This window comes from Abramis brama, assembly GCF_963993115.1.
Source record: "Abramis brama genome assembly, chromosome: 12".
Taxonomy (NCBI): Eukaryota; Metazoa; Chordata; class Actinopteri; order Cypriniformes; family Leuciscidae; genus Abramis; species Abramis brama.
In genome coordinates, this window is record NC_139974.1 from 42,089,898 (window position 1) to 42,107,860 (window position 17,963).

Here is a 17,963-nt window from a genome sequence, read left to right on the forward strand (position 1 = left end):
CACATATTTGGAGAAATATTGATTTATTATCACGTTTTGAAAATATTACTGAATACCCTTCATTTGCACAGAATCCTGCGATCTGAAGATCTGGAGCGCGTTTAGAGCTCTGTGTCTCTCATTCGCCGTTGTTCAGGAGTATTCTGTCTGAGATTTTCAGGGACACTGAGTGGAGCTGACGGGAATATTCATGATTTCGTGTCAAAGTAGCTGAAAATATCAGCGAACGCTAAAAAGCAGCATTTCTACACCTTGAAACAAGAAGCTAATAAACGCACGATTACCAGTGACTGCAGCTCTTACACACACTTCCTCTGAGACACACACTTCTTTACATGATATGCATTATGACTTTGTGACATTGTGACTTTGTGACATTGTGACTTTGTGACATTGTGACGATGGCATGCCTGTAATTTATTTCCTATGCCATTTAAAAATAGTCAGTGCCTCTGGCCTCTGTCCAAGAACACTGCATCTGAACAATGCTTTAAATGGTTATGCACTGTATTATATAATCAAGTCCAGTCTGCAACGTCTAATATGATATGAGTCTTGGACTGTAAACTCTCAAGTGTTTGGCTTTGATGGTTATGTGTCATTCAGAAGCTTCACCCTTTTTATTTTGGGTTTGTCCTTCATGCGCTGCTGCCAGAACGGGGGTGTCTGGGGGTGTCTGGCGTGACGGAATTAAGTTTCTCCTCATTTGCAACTTTATATTAATAAATCTCTGTCAAGCTGCCTAATGTTTAGAAGCTCTGCTGCACACACATCTTCTCTCTGTTGCTATGGAATAATAAAGATATTAAATATAAGAATAGAAGACTGTTTTTTGAACATTGTCTTATAAATAATGTTTTATAGTTGCTTCTCCATGACGGTCTCTTACTTTCATATGGAGAATGTCTGGATAAATGAAACTTCCGGTATATTTGCAGTGGATTGTGCCGCTGATACTGTACATCTGAATATAACTATTGACTTCAGTCTAAAGATGGTGCAAGTAATGTTGATAAAAATGCAGCAATAGTTTCCTCAGCTTTGACGTTCTTTCGGGACATTCTGTGGGATTTCATGGTTTCAGCAGATTCTGGGTCATTATAACATTCATGATATTTCTTATGCATTATATTTACCCAGTAAATCAGGCCATAAAAAGATTTAAGAAAGATATTGATTTGAAATGTGTGTTTTGTAATGTGAATCATGAGAGTATTTATTTTTGTATTTGTACTAAATTGTTCTGGTGTAATTTTAAGGTATTTTTAAGGAGATTTCTGGAACTGACATTACTTTGAGGACAAAAATATTTTTTACAATTTTTTATTATTTTAGAGAAATATCACATTCATAAATGCCTAGGATGAAAAAATACACCTAGTTTTGTACAATTAAAGATTGAGCTTTGTTAGTATCTTAGAACATTGGAACACAGAGGCAAAACACTATAGATTGTTGTAAAGCCTTTTTAAGGATTTCAATACCCCATGTATATAGTTCTTCATTTTTGTGTTATTTTGTTGTTTATTTATTTTATATATTTGTATTATTATTAGTAGTAGTAATATTTTATGATAATTTTTACTGATTATATTGCTATTATTATTATTGTTATTTTTTATTTATTTGTTGGTTTAAGGTATGAATATGTTCTGGTATGATATGAATATAATGTTTCATCGCTCGTCATCGGCCACGCCCCCGCCACGCCCCCTCCCCGCCTTTATAAAAGAGGCGCACGCGCACTACGCTCTCTGTCTCCGGTCGCTTTCCGTCCTCAGGATCCGCTTCACGAACGCCTCATCGAGTCCGTAAGGTGTGTTTGATTTCATAAGTGCACTCTCATTTCCTTCGTTTGTGTCGTGATAGCACTGTGGCTTTATTCGCTGTTTGTGTGGTCTGCACGCCCCCTCTCTCTCTCTCTCTCTCTCTCGCTCTCTCTCTCACTCACTCACACACACACACACACACACTCACACTTCAGGCCTAGATTATAGTAGTGCGACAGAATCATGTTTAATCGTGGAAATGGACCCGCTACATGAATCGCTGCATGAACATCTGTAACCTCTGTAACATGCGGCTGCCTGTCTGAGACTGAGCGCTACTGCGCATGCGGGAGTCTGTCTGAAGCGCTACTGCGCATGCGGGAGAATATCTGCCGCGCGTCTCGCATTTCTCTGACTCGATTCAATCTGAACTTGTTGAATGTGAAGTTTGGCTAAATTCAAACAAACAAGATCGTGCTATATTGTGAATGCTGTCCGCTATAGACATTCTCGGCACACGCGATTGTCTTGTGCAAAAGTACTGATCGAAACGATAAGTTTATACTATTAGAGCAGGGGTGCCCAATCCTGCTCCTGCCGATCGACTGTCCTGCAAGTACATCTCCAACCCTAAACACACCTGAAGCAACCAATTAAGGTCTTCAGGATCACTTGAAAATTAAAGGCAGGTGTGTTTGATTAGGGTTGGAGATGAACTGTGCAGGACAGTCGATCGGCAGGAGCAGGGTTGGGCACCCCTGTGGTGAGAAGAGAACGCTTCCATTATGCCGTTCAGCGGAATCTGCTGTGCGCATGTGCGAGATCTTTACCCGTGGCCCGGGTGTCACGTGATTTGCTTTGATGGCAGGGAAATTACGTCACACACACTAAATATTATAGCACTTTCACCGTGTGCGTGCGTGCGTGCGTGTGTGCGTGCGTGCGTGCGTGTGTGTGTGTTCACTCTTACACTAACATGTGCACACTTGTACTACTGAATATCACCATAACTGTATTATTCAATAATACTTACAGAACGGTTACAACACGCTTAGATCCAATCAATATTAAAATATAATTACAGTTTTGAAATGAGAAATTATCATGAAAGTTTGAAACTCACTGTTTGGTTTTCTGACTCAATCTGTCCATCATCCCTCCAGCAGTTCACGTGTGTGTGTGTGTGCGCGCTCTCCTCTGACTCGTGTGTGTGTGTGTGTGTTCTTCTCTCCTCAGACGTGTGTGTGTGTGTGTGTGTGATCTTCTGTCCTCAGACTTGTGTGTGTTCTTCTCTCCTCAGACTTGTGTGTGTGTTCTTCTGTCCTCAGACGTGTGTGTGTGTGTGTGTTCTTCTCTCCTCAGACGTGTGTGTGTTCTCTCCTCAGACTTGTGTGTGTGATCTTCTCTCCTCAGACGTGTGTGTGTTCTTCTGTCCTCAGACTTGTGTGTGTTCTTCTCTCCTCAGACTTGTGTGTGTGTGTGTGTGTGTTCTTCTCTCCTCAGACGTGTGTGTGTGTGTGTGTTCTTCTCTCCTCAGACGTGTGTGTGTTCTCTACTCAGACTTGTGTGTGTGATCTTCTCTCCTCAGACTCGTGTGTGTGTGTGTTCTTCTCTCCTCAGATGTGTGTGTGTTCTTCTCTCCTCAGACTTGTGTGTGTGTGTGTGTGTTCTTCTGTCCTCAGACGTGTGTGTGTGTGTTCTTCTCTCCTCAGACGTGTGTGTGTTCTCTCCTCAGACTTGTGTGTGTGATCTTCTCTCCTCAGACTCGTGTGTGTGTGTGTTCTTCTCTCCTCAGATGTGTGTGTGTTCTCTCCTCAGACTTGTGTGTGTGTGTGTTCTCTCAGACTCGTGTGTGTGTTCTTCTGTCCTCAGACTTGTGTGTGTGATCTTCTCTCCTCAGATGTGTGTGTGTGTGTTCTTCTCTCCTCAGATGTGTGTGTGTGTGTGTGTTCTTCTCTCCTCAGATGTGTGTGTGTGTGTGTTCTTCTCTCCTCAGACTCGTGTGTGTGTGTTCTTCTCTCCTCAGACTCGTGTGTGTGTGTGTTCTTCTCTCCTCAGACTCGTGTGTGTGTGTGTTCTTCTCTCCTCAGACTCGTGTGTGTGTGTGTGTTCTTCTCTCCTCAGACTCGTGTGTGTGTGTGTGTTCTTCTCTCCTCAGATGTGTGTGTGTTCTCTCCTCAGACTTGTGTGTGTGTTCTCTCAGACTCGTGTGTGTGTTCTTCTGTCCTCAGACTTGTGTGTGTGATCTTCTCTCCTCAGACTCGTGTGTGTGTGTGTTCTTCTCTCCTCAGATGTGTGTGTGTGTGTGTGTGTTCTTCTCTCCTCAGACTTGTGTGTGTGTGTGTTCTCTCAGACTCGTGTGTGTGTGTTCTTCTCTCCTCAGACTCGTGTGTGTGTGTTCTTCTCTCCTCAGACTTGTGTGTGTGTGTGTGTGTGTGTGTGTGTGTGTGTTCTCTCCTCAGACTTGTGTGTGTGTGTGTTCTCTCCTCAGACTCATGTGTGTGTGTTCTCTCCTCAGACTCATATGTGTGTGTGTTCTCTCCTCAGACTCATGTGTGTGTGATCTTCTCTCCTCAGACTCGTGTGTGTGTGTGTGTGTGCTCTCTCCTCAGACTCGTGTGTGTGTGTGTTCTCTCCTCAGACTCATGTGTGTGTGATCTTCTCTCCTCAGACTCGTGTGTGTGTGCTCTCTCCTCAGACTCGTGTGTGTGTGTTCTCTCCTCAGACTCATGTGTGTGTGTGTTCTCTCCTCAGAGTCATGGCTGATAAAGTCGAGCGCTCCTTCATCGCCATTAAGCCTGACGGCGTGCAGCGAGGCCTGATGGGAGAGGTCATCAAGCGCTTCGAGCAGAAGGGCTTCCGGCTGGTGGCCGCCAAGTTCCTGCAGGTGTGTGTTCATCAGCAGCGCATGCTAATGCTCTCCTCGCTCATGCTAACGGTCTCTGCGCGCTCATGCTAACGTGTCTCTGCTCGCAGGCGTCTGAGACTCTGCTGAAGGAGCACTACATCGACCTGAAGGACATGCCCTTCTACGCCGGGCTGGTGAAGTACATGGCCAACGGGCCGGTGCTGGCCATGGTGAGCCGTCGACCATCTGTAGCTGTATGCTAATGAAGCGTGTGATGCTAGCGTGTGATGCTAACGTGTGTGTCCGCAGGTGTGGGAGGGCCTGAGTGTGGTGAAGATCAGCCGCGTGATGCTTGGCGAGACCAACCCCATCGACTCCAAGCCCGGCACCATCCGCGGTGACCTCTGCATCGAAGTTGGCAGGTGTGTGTGTGTGTGTGTGTGTGAATAACCCGTGTCGGGTTTAACTCATTACTGGAGTTACGCAATCAGATTACTTTAATTTTCCACATTAATGACTGACAGCTCTCCTGTCCTCATGTTGAGAGAAGTGTGTGTGAACATGATGGTTATTTCAGTTCTAGACTAAATGTGAACATGCATTTACTAAGTAACACAATTGGGTACTTTTTTTTTTTTTGAGTAATGCATTAAAGTAAGTTCCCCACCCTGAGAATGACGCTGAGGTGTGTGTGTGTGTGCTTCAGGAACCTGATCCACGGCAGCGACTCGGTGGCCGCCGCTAATAAAGAGATCGCCCTGTGGTTTAAGCCCGAGGAGCTGGTGAGCTACACGAGCTGCGCGCAACCCTGGCTCTACGAGTGAACACGCATCGACCCCGCTGGAGTGTGTGTCTTTCTCAAGCACTTGTTTAAATAAAACCTGGAATCTCTTTCATATATTCTTCTCTTTATTCTTCAATCATTCTCCAAACTAGCTTTTGTTTTGAATCCGCCCTGACGTGACGAGGATCAGAAGAACCGTCCGCTGGATGACAGAGTTTAGTTGGTTGCATGAATAAATAAAAAATCCCTAATGTGAATTATAATCAAATAAATTAAAATGCAAAGTTGAATTATGGATTGGTTTGGTTTAGCCTTAATGTTCTCTAGAAGCTCAAACTATTTCAACACTTGCACTTTATTCGAGCTCTGTCTCTCTGCCACCAATGAAACGCAGCTGGTGTGTGTGTGGCTGCGAAAGCCTTCTGGAAGCTTCTGTTTCTGTGTCCGGGTATGACCCTCGCGTCTGCATCTCTGCAGCTCCACTGCTTCAAAGATCGATGGAGAACTTTTGTTCAAGCTCAATAAACATCTCACCTTTTCTGACTCTTCTCTGATTGTATATCATTTTGTTTATCAGTTGTATTTAAGATACTTTTTTTTTCTTTCTTTTTTTTCTAAAGGAAATTGGTTTTCTCATGCCATTTTATTTCTCTTCATGTCATTTATACAGCGCTTTTAACCATATTGTTCCAAAGCAGCTTTACAGTGATAACAGGAGATTACAGTAACAGAGATTGTTTAGGCTTTACAGCAGCTCTAGAATAAAGTTATTGTCCAGATAAAGTTAGTTTTGATTGATTCACTTCCGTCGGAACGATCATTAGTTATTAACTTAGGGGCCGCTAACACACACCGTTATCACAGAAAACTCTTCGGTTCTCTCTACGCAAACTTCAAAAACGCGAACCCGTGAGAGCGCTGTTCAGTCCATAGGTGTGTGTGCGCAGGCGTGTAGCCCTTCCCTACTAATCAACCCTCAACCAGAGGTGGAAAGTAGTAACTAATTACAAATACTTTCGTTACAGTACTTGAGTAGATTTACTATAATTAAATTGTGGTACTTTTACTTTTACTTGAGTTGAATAAAAATAAAGTATTCAACTTCGCTACATTTATTTTTCACCAAAAGTACAAAGTACTTTGACAAAGGTGCCGAGGACGGACAACAGGGCAGACACTTTTCAAACTACTGCGGTGGAGCCCTGCGCATCAGCCAATAACAGACAGATCTGAAGCGCTTCAGCCAATAACAGACAGATCTGAAGCGCTTCAGCCAATAACAGACAGATCTGAAGCGCTTCAGCCAATAACAGACAGATCTGAAGCGCTTCAGCCAATAACAGACAGATCTGAAGCGCTTCAGCCAATAACAGACAGATCTGAAGCGCTTCAGCCAATAACTGTCAGGTCTGACTTGGGTGCAAAACCAATCAAAACTTCCAGTTCGCCTGGGGGGCGGGGCGTTCAAACCGCGCTTTGACATTCAATCACTGGTGCTCGTGTTTTGAATCAGTATCGCTAACGTTTCAATATTTCAGTGAATGTAAGTGAGCTATGCTCATATTCTGATTTTAGATTTTAATTATGGCAAATCCTGAAATGGGTCACCCCATTGATAATACCAGAACACTGAGCAGTTGAAGTAAATAAAAAACTCGGCTCATAACATAGACGCAGTTATTGCATGGACAGAGCAAGAACAATCAAAGTAAGTGTCTAAAATACATGCACACAGTTCAATTAAATGGTAAAGCTTACCCTCTTTAACAATACAGTTAAACTAAATGTACAAAGCAAACTTTGTACAAAGCTGAAAAAAACCTCAACTCGATTTATCTGTCAATCAGATGCATGTAAAAGGATAGTTCGTTACTACAGCAACAGTGGGCTCCCCTCACATTTTCGGTAGAATAATAAAAAAAGAGATAATTTAATTTAACATGTTAACCATACCCCACTTATTTATTTATTTTATTTCACTGGCACTTTTTTTATTCATACTATTGTAAATCTCTCTTTTTTTATTAGACCTCTCACTTAACCTTCTTTGCTTTCAATTATGAAATGATTCAAATGAAAACATTCAATGAATCTTACCTGGACTTACTTTTCAAAATTAGTAATAAAACAAATCGCTCTTGACAACAGGGAAAGCTAGTATGTTTGCTTAGCATACTGTCAAACACTACAATTTATGAGTTTAATATCATGTTTTGCTCCCAAATCACAATACGTCAGTCGTGTTTGAAATTACTTTGGTGGTTTCATGTTGCTTCTTAACACAGAGTGAGAATATATGATTTACTATATTCTACAAGCTAAGTTGATTAGCATTGCATTAAAGGGTTAGTTCACCCAAAAATGAAAATTAGCCCTAATTTACTCACCCTCAAATCCTTCTAGGTGTATATGACATTCTTCTTTCAGACGAATACAATCAGAGTTATAACAAAAAAATGTCCTGGCTCTTCCAAGCTTTATAATGGGAGTGAATGGCTGGAACAAATTTGAAAAAAAAAAAATACTCCACACGGCTCCAGTGGGTTAATAAAGCCCTTCTGAAGCGAAGCCATGGGTTTTTGTAAGAAAAATAGGCTACCCATATTTATAACTTTATAATCTAAAATAACTAGCTTCCGCCAGACGACCATACGCATACTTCGCAATTCGACTTGCGCCACAAGATTAACCTGTGGCGCATGTATGACGTAGGGTGTAGGAATATCGTAAGCTTAGACGCCTCTCGCAGTTTAAACAAATAGGGCTATGCAGCAAACTGAAGCTCCTCTTCTATTATATAGAAATCCTCCGACATTTCTCTTCAAAATTGCTAATTCGCGACCAGGGTTTTGTTTAGCTCTTTCCTCTGAGCTTCCAGAAGGCCTTTATTAACCCCCTGGAGTAAAAATGGAGCACTTTTATCATGGATGGGTGCACTTTTTGGGGCTTCAAATTTTCTCCAGCCATTCACTGCCATTATAAAGCTTAGAAGAGCCAGGACATTGTTTTCGTCTGAAAGAAGAATTTCATTTACACCTAGGATGACTTGAGGGTGAGTAAATCATGGGCTAATTTTCCTTTTTGGGTGAACTATCCCTTTAAAGACATCCATCATTCTTATGAAAATACCTGAGATAGCTTGATAACCACAGATATATTATTGCTATCATCTGTTTGTCTTCATGTAGTCATCAGTCATCATGACTTTATCAGTCAAAATGTCAATATTTGCATGTTATTATATCCATATAAGGCATTTCCTGAAATGTCATAAGTGTAATACTTCTATGAATCTCACTTGTGGACTTTCTGCACGAGGCATGAATCAGTATGAATTGTATGGGGGGTGGGGGGCTTCACAGGGGAGAGATTAGTGAACATTTCAGGACTGTGCTGTCATCGCGTCCAGGCGCAGGTTCTTCATCAGATCTGGAGTGTGTGTGTGTGTTTGTGTGTGTGTGCGGCGCAGGTCCCTCATCAGATCTGGAGTGTGTGTGTGTGTTTGTGTGTGTGTGCGGCGCAGGTCCCTCATCAGATCTGGAGTGTGTGTGTGTGTTTGTGTGTGTGTGCGGCGCAGGTCCCTCATCAGATCTGGATCCGGCGGACTGCGGTAAACCTCGGGATAAACAGAGAGACTAATATTAGCGTAGACGCCATTCTTCTTATGATGTAACGAGTACATCAGGATTTATGGGAAGTGTTCCCGGTTCCAGCTGACCTGATCTATGCAGCCTAACATTGAATTATAGAAGTCTATAATGTGTTATGTGAATGCTAGGCCAAAGAGATGTGTCTTTAATCTGGCTTTGAACTGACAGAGTGTGTCTGCTTCCCGGACAATGGTAGGAAGGTAGCATGTGCAGAGTGTGTGAGTGTGTGTGTGTGTGTGTGTGTGTGTGTGAGGGTAGCATGTACAGAGTGTGTGAGTGTGTGTGTGTGTGTGTGTGTGTGTGTGAGGGTAGCATGTACAGAGTGTGTGAGTGTGTGTGTGTGTGTGTGTGTGTGTGTGTGTGTGTGTGTGTGTGTGTGTGTGTGTGTGTGTGTGTGTGAGGGTAGCATGTACAGAGTGAACAGCAGCGGTCCTAGTACTGAGCCTTGTGGTACGCCATACTGAACTTGTGATCGATGAGACATCTCTTCATTTACTGCTACAAACTGATAACGGTCAGATAAGTGTGATTTAAACCATGCTAGTGCAATTCCACTAATGCCAACATAATTTTCGAGTCTATTCTGGAAATCCTCACAGATATCATTTCTTTCTAAAAAGGGACACAGTTGTGAGGATACCCAGGGTGCGAACTACGGGGGAGCTAGGGGGAGCTCAGCTCCCCTTAATAAGACATGGGCTCCCCTGAAAACGTGATTTGTGAAATTTTGGGGGGTCTCAAAAAATATTGACAATGTGTTATTTTGACGTGCAATTTCAGTTTTGTGTAATGTGATCATCGTGGATTATTATGTGTAAAATAGCAAAAATATCATTCATTCATGCAGGACGGCGATTTAAACCCATACCGGTAATTCACTTCAATAAAGATAATGCATGCTATTCTTGTCATGAGCATCAAGGTGTGGTGGCGCTGCGGTGCAAATTCCACTCATGTTAACTCACAGATTTTTTTTTTTTTTTATTGATTTTTTTTATTGCATTTTCAAAATTACAGAGTTTGATATCAAGTTCTTGTTACAAATCTTATACACATTTTCACATTTGATAAACATAACTTGAAACAACAATAAATTGAAAAAAAAGAAAAGAAACAAACAAAAGAAAAAGGACATCACACACATATATTAAATTCATTTAACAGCGATACAGATCTTTGGGCTTTTTGATTTTTTAAAAACTTTACAGATTCAAAATACATTTTAAAGGCTGCTTTAAAATGAGCAAAGTTGGGTTTTGGGTTTCTAATAATAGAAACAAATCGATAACATAAATTTTTCCTTTAGAAAAGTCAAATTCATTCGAATGAAGCAAGACAGATGACAAATTTAAGACTATATTGCAGTTCATTTTAACATCTCATACCAAAAGACTGAAGAACAGGGGCATTCAAAAAACAAGTGCACAATAGACTCTCTTTCACTATTACAAAAACAGCAGTTATAATCAATATCCAGATGAAAACGCTCTAATGTGTCTTTCACAGGATATATTCTGTGAGCAATTTTAAAAGACACTTCTTTGGTTTTATTTGATACACAATACCGACTAAGAACACCCCAAACATTTTCCCACTCTGTTAACTCACAGATTCGGCGAAAAAAATATAAACGAGGCCATTGATCTGCACGCGAAGTCCTTGAAATCCATTCTGTGGATGTTATTCCCAAAATGTGTTGTGGCTGGGTTGTTATAGGTCTGCGTGACTCTCGATGTCTTAGGCCTAATTGAACGGAGGAATTATGGTATTCTTCTGTAGCCCGACGAATAATTTAACCGTTGTTCATGTGAACTTAAAGAGAGTCTATTTATAGACTATTTGTTGGTGGATGTTTGCTGTTTGACCTATCAATTCGGGTCGATAAAGTATAATAGGGTAAATCCTGTAAAGTGATTTATCCTATAGTGCTTGCATAAAGCAAGTAGGCCTAGTGCATACACTTGTGACTTGTAGCTGTTATATATCTGTCGTTCATGAACGATCCATTCATTGCGTCTGTCACGTGACAGATGAACGAAAGACTCTTAAGGTAAAGTAATTATTTATGTTCCTTGTAAATTATTTTTGACTGCATTATAATGATTTCTTAATTCAGAATATAATCAAGATTGCGTAGGTGGATGTGTTCGGTGAATTTGCCTGTTAAAACTATAACATTTAAAGCCCCTTAAATGAACGAAATGGCTCGAAAAAAGATTATTTCATTTTGATGAACGAGATGGAACGAGAGTCAGTAAAATGATTATGGCACGCGCATAACCAATACCCCCCCCCCCCCCCCCCCCCCTGAAAAAAAAAAAATCAACAAAAGTGGGCTCCCCCAAAAGACACGGTATAGTTCGAACACTGAGGATACCGCCTTTTCTAGCATCTTTGACAGAAAAGGCAGATTCGAGATCGGCCTGTAATTGACTAATTCTATATAATCAAGTTGCGTTTTTTTAACAAGCGGTTTAATCATAGCCAACTTAAAGGGTTTTTGGTACGTATCCTAATGACAAAGATGAATTAATGATATTAAGAAGAGGATCTATGACCTCTGGGAGCATCTCTTTCAGTAGCTTAGTTGGTATAGGGTTCATAGAAGTTCATAAAGTCATTACTGCTGTGCTGCTTGGAAACTTCTGGGCTTGAAGCTTTCTTTTTCGTTAGTTCAGCCACTGTTTCAAATAAATACCTAGGATTATGTTTATTTTCTTCTAATAGGGTTGTAAAATAAGCAGATCTAGCAGCTTTTAAAGCCTCTCTGTATGCAGTCGAGCTCTCCTTCCATGAGATGCGAAATACCTCTAGTTTTGTTTTCTTCCAGTTGCGCTCCATCTCTCCGGCTGCTCTCTTAAGGGCCGAGTGTGCTCGCTGTACCACGGCGTTGGACTATTTTCTTTAATCTTCTTTAAGCGCAACGGAGCAACTGTGTCTAAAGTGCTGGAAAAGAGAGAGTTAAGAGTTTCTGTTGCAATATCGAGTTCTTCTAAGCTATCTGGGACGCTGAGATGATGAAACTGATCAGGAAGATTATTAATAAAGCAATCTTTAGTCGCAGAAGTGATAGGTCTAACATATTTATAACACGGAGTCGGCTTTGCAGCCTTGGCTAAATGAAGTTTACACGAGACTAGATAATGATCTGAGATGTCATCGCTCTGCTGCAGAATTTCAACGGCATCAACATTTATTCCGTGTGATAATATTAGATCTAGAGTATGATTACGACAATGAGTTCAGAATGTCTTTAAATGCCAATCCCAATGCATCTTTTTCGTTATCTACATGTATATTAAAATCACCAACAATTATGACTTTATCTGCAGCCAATATTAATTCTGATAGAAAGTCAGCAAATTCTGTGATAAAGTCTGTATGGTGCCCTGGTGGCCTGTATACAGTAGCCAGCACAAATCTCAAACGTGATTTATCATTTACACTATATATTGCTATATTAAGCACCAACACTTCAAAGGAATTATATCTGAAATTAGACTTATTACTAGTAATTCTAAAAATATGACTATAAATTACAGCAACACCTCCCCCTTTGCCTTTCAGACGAGGCTCATGTTTATAACAGTAATCTTGCAGGGTGGACTCATTTAAAGTAATGTAATCGTTTGGTTTTAGCCAGGTTTCTGTCAAACACAGCACATCTAGATTATAGTCTGAAATCATATCATTAACAATGAGTGCTTTTGGAGTAAACGATCGAATATTCAGCAACCCGAGCTTTAGCATTTGCTCATCCGTATTATAGCTGTTTTTTATTTGTTGAACATCAATTAAATATTTAACCTTAGATGGGTCTGGAAGTTTTTTGTATTTCCAAGTTCGGGGAACAGACACAGTCTCTATGTGATGATATCTAGGTGAAAGAGGCTCTATGTGATGGGATTTATCTGACCTTGGTGACGCGAGGCCGCTAGCAGACGGTCGGTTTAGCCAGTCTGTCTGCTTCCTGACCTGAGCCCCAGAGTGTCATGTTTGAGCTCTAAGACTATGTGCCATATTACTAGAGAGAAGAGCAGCACCATCCCAGGAGGGATGAATACCATCTCTTTTCAACAGGTCAGTGCCCGGTTGCATAAAGCACCTTAAGTTTTTCCCTTAAGTATGATACTTAAGGGGCGATTTCCCCTTACCTAAGAGAATAACTTAAGGGTATTGCATATAATCTCTTAAACGGTTCTCTTAAGTGTTTCACGACAGCGATCCTGGATTCACGTTATAAAAGTCTGTTGTTGCCATAGATACGCAAAACACTAACATGCTGCGTCGCGTCTAGGACAGCTCGAGGTATCGCACACCGGACGCACACTTTCTCAGTTTATGGACACAGCAATATTGTTATGTTTAAGGACATTATGGAATTAAGATAATGTCTGTACGTTATGTTATGACTGTACTGTACAATTAAATATAATCGTTGCTAAGTCTGCAGTCACTTTACCTCAGAGTGTCCGTTAACTGAATGAATTGAGAATCTCACCTGAAGATCCGATACACACTAATTGTACATTTATTGAATGGTAGCCGATTTATGCACGTGGAAAACATCTCCCACTACCGTCTGAAAACTCCCAGTTGCAAAAAAACGGAGTGCTATAAGCAGTTGTAACACCGCAGGTAAAGAGTGGTTGCGATGTGTGACATGGTCAAGGTCGCTGTCTAGTTTGTTAGCGATGTCAAATATTGCGCGTCGATCAAATCGGTAGCTATTCTTGCAACAATTTTTCATTGCTAAGATGGTCCAAAGGGTTCTCTCTATCCCTAAAAATTCTTCTTGGCACATAATGATCTTCAGCTGGTTCCATAAATTCAGCCATGTCGTCTTATTTTTGTCCGCGTTACTCTTAAGGTTACGATTTCCAAACCTTACATTATACTTAGGGAAATGACCGTTAAGGGGTTTTATGCAACACTTAATGCTTTTTAAGGGATTACTTAAGTGAAAAAACAGCATTTAAGGGAAATTCTAAGTGTTTATGACGTTTCACTTAAAGAAACCCTTAAGTAACACTTAAGGGTTTTTTTCTGCAACACCCTTAGGTTTAAGGGAAACATAAGGGCGAACTTAAGGGAAAATTACACTTAAGGTGCTTTATGCAACCGGGCACAGGTCTGCCCCAAAAACTTTTCCAATTGTCTATGAATTCTATATTATTAAGTGGACACCACTTAGACAGCCAGCCAGCCACTGAGTGAACACAATCTACTAAGTATCTCATCACTCCTGCGAACAGGAAGGGGGCCAGAGCAAATTACAGTGCCTGACATCGTACTTGCGAGTTCACACACCTCTTTAATATTAATTTTGGTGATCTCCGACTGGCGGAGTCGAACATCATTAGTGCTGACATGAATAATAATCTTAGAAAATTTACGATTAGCATTATCCAGCACTTTTAAATTTGCTTTGATGTCAGGCGCTCTGGCTCCCGGCAAACATGTGACTATGGAGGCTGGTGTCTATTTTCACTGAGAGGGGAGAATCTATTTGATGTTGTAATCGGAACGGAAGAGCGGTGTTTTGTCCCGCAACTATAGCGCCTCACCGTCACCCAGTTGCCCTGCTGCACGGGCTCTACTACAGCCGGAACCGAACAATGTACAGGGTTCACTAAGCTAGTCGCATCCAAAGCAGTATCTAAAGCCCTTGCACTCTTACAATTGACCCTTCGCTAAGCCACGCCCGAAAACCGCCACAGGCCAATCGTGGCTTAGCAACCGTAACTAGGCGCGGGAGGTCTGGCAAGCTTTCGAGCGAGGGAAACATGCCGAAGCGTTGTGCGTATGGATTGTGCAAATCCGATACCCGGTATCCTAAAAGTTTGGACGGGGTGGTGGATTTTGTTCCCTTCCCGAAACCTAAAACCCAAGGGGAGAAATGCCGGGCGTCATCTTCATTTATATAGCGCTTTTATCAATGTAGATTGTTCCAAAGCAGCTTTACATTGATAATAGGAAATTAAAAGTAAAGTGTTTTGGCTTTATAGCAGCTCTAGAATAAAGTTATTGTCCAGCTCGTGGATCAAGCAGTGTGATTAAAGGCAAGACGGAGGCTCACTGACATAACTTAACGTTACTTAAAAATATATTTCAACATTTTGTTAATCGACGGCCAAACCGTTACCCCAATCCGATCACGACTCTCCCTTTAGTTCTAGTAAAAGTAAAAGGTAGTTAGTAAAAGGAGGGAACATCAGGGGTCTTGCCGGAGATCTCCAAGGAAAAGGTTGGTATGCAAACTTAATCAGTTCATAACAGTAGTCACTAATGTGACCCACGACGTGTGAGCAGTAACGTTAGCCTAGCGCGCTAAAAATATAAGCGGGAGAATGTTATCATTGCAAAGTGGTCAGGCTAATGTCTTGTGTTTATTCCACAATACATATGGATAAGCTGTTTGTTTTATAAATATTAGAATATTTTCAAATTTCACTCACCCTGCTGGGCATGCACAAAGCTGTTCCTCAAATTTGTGTGTTTCCCATTTGAATGGTCAGCGTATGAGGCGGCTGCTGCTTGCGCTGGGACCTAACGTTATGCTTTAACTTCAATTTTGATGAAATTATTCTCTAATCGTTTGCATATTATGTCGTGGATATAGCCCTCGAATGCATACTGCAGTCTTGCACTCTCATATTTTCACCTGTTTGCCAAAAATGACTAATTATCTCCTTAGGAATGTCTGAAACCAGTGCATACATACTGTAATAGACGTGCCAGGCGCAAAAGCTTGACAGGCGTAGCAACAGTAACTAAGGAGGGCGGGGCTTAGCGAAGGGTCAATTAACCTCGATTAAAGCTTGGATGCGTGTCTCTAGTTCTGAAATCTTCCCCGTCAGCTTTACTATCTCCCTGCATTTATCACATGTAAATCCTGTGCTGACGGAGAAGGATATGCTAAACATGTTGCATGAGGTGCAGGTGACAATAAGAGGAGAAGATGACAAGACTTACCGTGTTTGTTGACTGATCATACTCACCTAAGTTGTTTGATGGACTCGTAAAAGGCGCGAGCGCGCGCGCGAGAAAAATAAATAAATAAATAAAGAGGCACAGATAGCATGCTAACAGGCTAACGAATTACTAGCGTGTTGTGCTAGCAATAACGATTTAGATTGAAGCTTGCGATGTCAGGTTGTGTGATGTTGAGTAAGTTATATTTAGCAGTATAAACAACAAGGAATGATAATGATTCAAAACAGAAAGATATACGAAGTTTACAGACGCAAACCAGCAGAAGCAACAAGCCAGCTCAGTTCATGTCTCTTATGTGAGAACTGGTGCACGTTTGAGCCGACGCTCAATATGAGCTAAATTACTGTTACTTTTTGGAAATGAAGTCTGGTTTCTCCCAAGTTTTTATTCTTCATTCTGTCACTGGTGGAGTTTTGGTTCCTGTCGCTTTAGGCTTGCTTAGTTTTGGCCATTTAATATTCAACAATATTATTGATCTCCTGCATTAACACGAGAGAACTGAACTGAGCTGGACGATGACATCACGGTTTACTCCAACCAAATAACTTTTTTACAACAAAAATGGAGCATCACTGAACTTAGGCTGGACTGTGCTGCTATTTTCTTCTGGAAACAAACTTTGTTGCATTATTTTCCTGTTATCTCTGTAAAGCTGCTGTAAAACTTGTAAAAGCGCTTTATAAATAAATGTGACGACGTCTAGTCAGCTTTATTTCCACAGCGCTAAAAAGCACTGATTGTTTCAAAGCAGCTTTACAGAGAAAACAGGAAAATAATGCAAACAGAATTAAATTCAAAGCAGCTCTAAAAAGACAATAGAAAACAGTAATTATTCAGTTTAAGTGAGTTCAGTTTAATTCAATTTAAGTTTCATTCAATGCGAGTTCAGTTCAGAAAGCAGTGATGACATCAGTTCAGTTCTCATACAGCAGATTAATAATAGTGCTGAATATTAAGTGTTCTCGACTAATGAAGCCAGAGGAACTCAAACTCCATCAGGATAGAGAAAACCCTCGGGAAAATCCAGACTCAGACACTATGATCCAGACTCAGTTCTGATTATGATCCAGACTCAGTTCTGATCATGATCCAGACTCAGTTCTGATCATGATCCAGACTCAGTTCTGATTATGATCCAGACTCAGTTCTGATTATGATCCAGACTCAGTTCTGATTATGATCCAGACTCAGTTCTGATTATGATCCAGACTGCATCACCAGTTGGACTGTAGATTGATATCTTTCAGAATATTTTATTCATTCTTTTACTCATTTCATTCATTCTTGTCAGTTCCTGTTGTGTGTTTTCCTTCTCCGCTGGAAGGCATTCAAACAGCAGTTTCTCTCGTCTTCTCTGTCTCTCTCACACACACACACACACACACACTAGTTCAGCCTGTTAGTCTCGCTTGACGGCTTTCATCTCAAAGGAACAGACTCACAAAACCGCGGACAGAGACACTGAACCACATTCACTGGACAGCAACAACAGAAGAGAGTCAGAAACATTTCATATTCAGCACAGATACAGCAACGGTAAGTGATTATGTGAGATGTTTGACTGTGTATATTCTCATATTAATGAAATCAATGTTCTGTTGTTGAAGGCTGGTGTTACACGAGTTTAAATCAAATCATTATCACAGTTCTCCGCTAAATCCAGTTCATGTTAAATCAGTTCATAAAGCGTCTGATATTCATCTGTAATAACCGTCAGCTGTCAATCATCCCTGCGAGAGTTTGTCTGGAGAGAATGAAGAGCTCAAACTGAAGAGAAAACACTTCATCAGATCCATTCTGTACTTGGGGACATTTAATATTCAACAATATTATTGATCTGCCTTACTTAAGGTGGACGATGACACTATTTTCTTCTAGAAACAAACTTTGTTGTATTATTTTCATGTTATGACTGT

General features: G+C 41.1%; 2 protein-coding genes across 4 annotated transcripts in view; both read left to right on the forward strand.

The window, feature by feature from the left end:
• The first annotated feature begins 1,713 nt into the window (after window positions 1–1,713).
• Window positions 1,714–5,515, forward strand: LOC311093450 (nucleoside diphosphate kinase A 2-like). 2 transcript variants are annotated; one of them, XM_084130851.1, is made up of 5 exons: window positions 1,714–1,816; window positions 4,524–4,656; window positions 4,746–4,847; window positions 4,927–5,039; window positions 5,324–5,515. In XM_084130851.1, exons 2-5 carry the CDS (start codon window positions 4,528–4,530, stop codon window positions 5,439–5,441), a joined length of 462 nt encoding a protein of 153 aa, XP_083986977.1. In that variant the 5' UTR covers window positions 1,714–1,816; window positions 4,524–4,527; the 3' UTR covers window positions 5,442–5,515. The 2 variants fall into 2 exon arrangements, with proteins under 2 accessions (XP_083986977.1, XP_083986978.1); XM_084130852.1 differs by lacking the exon at window positions 1,714–1,816 and adding an exon at window positions 4,237–4,385 and having other exon boundaries at window positions 4,441–4,656.
• Window positions 5,516–7,024: 1,509 nt separating this feature from the next.
• Window positions 7,025–17,963, forward strand: part of btr30 (bloodthirsty-related gene family, member 30) — a 26,465-nt gene continuing 15,526 nt past the window's right edge. Inside the window, exon 1 of one of the 2 annotated variants that reach the window (XM_084131260.1) lies at window positions 7,025–7,109. In XM_084131260.1, the coding sequence (XP_083987386.1) occupies window positions 7,086–7,109 (24 nt within the window). In that variant the 5' untranslated portion in view covers window positions 7,025–7,085. Of the gene's footprint in view, window positions 7,110–17,487; window positions 17,584–17,963 lie in introns of those variants that run through there. The other variant, XM_084131261.1, reaches the window with a different exon arrangement.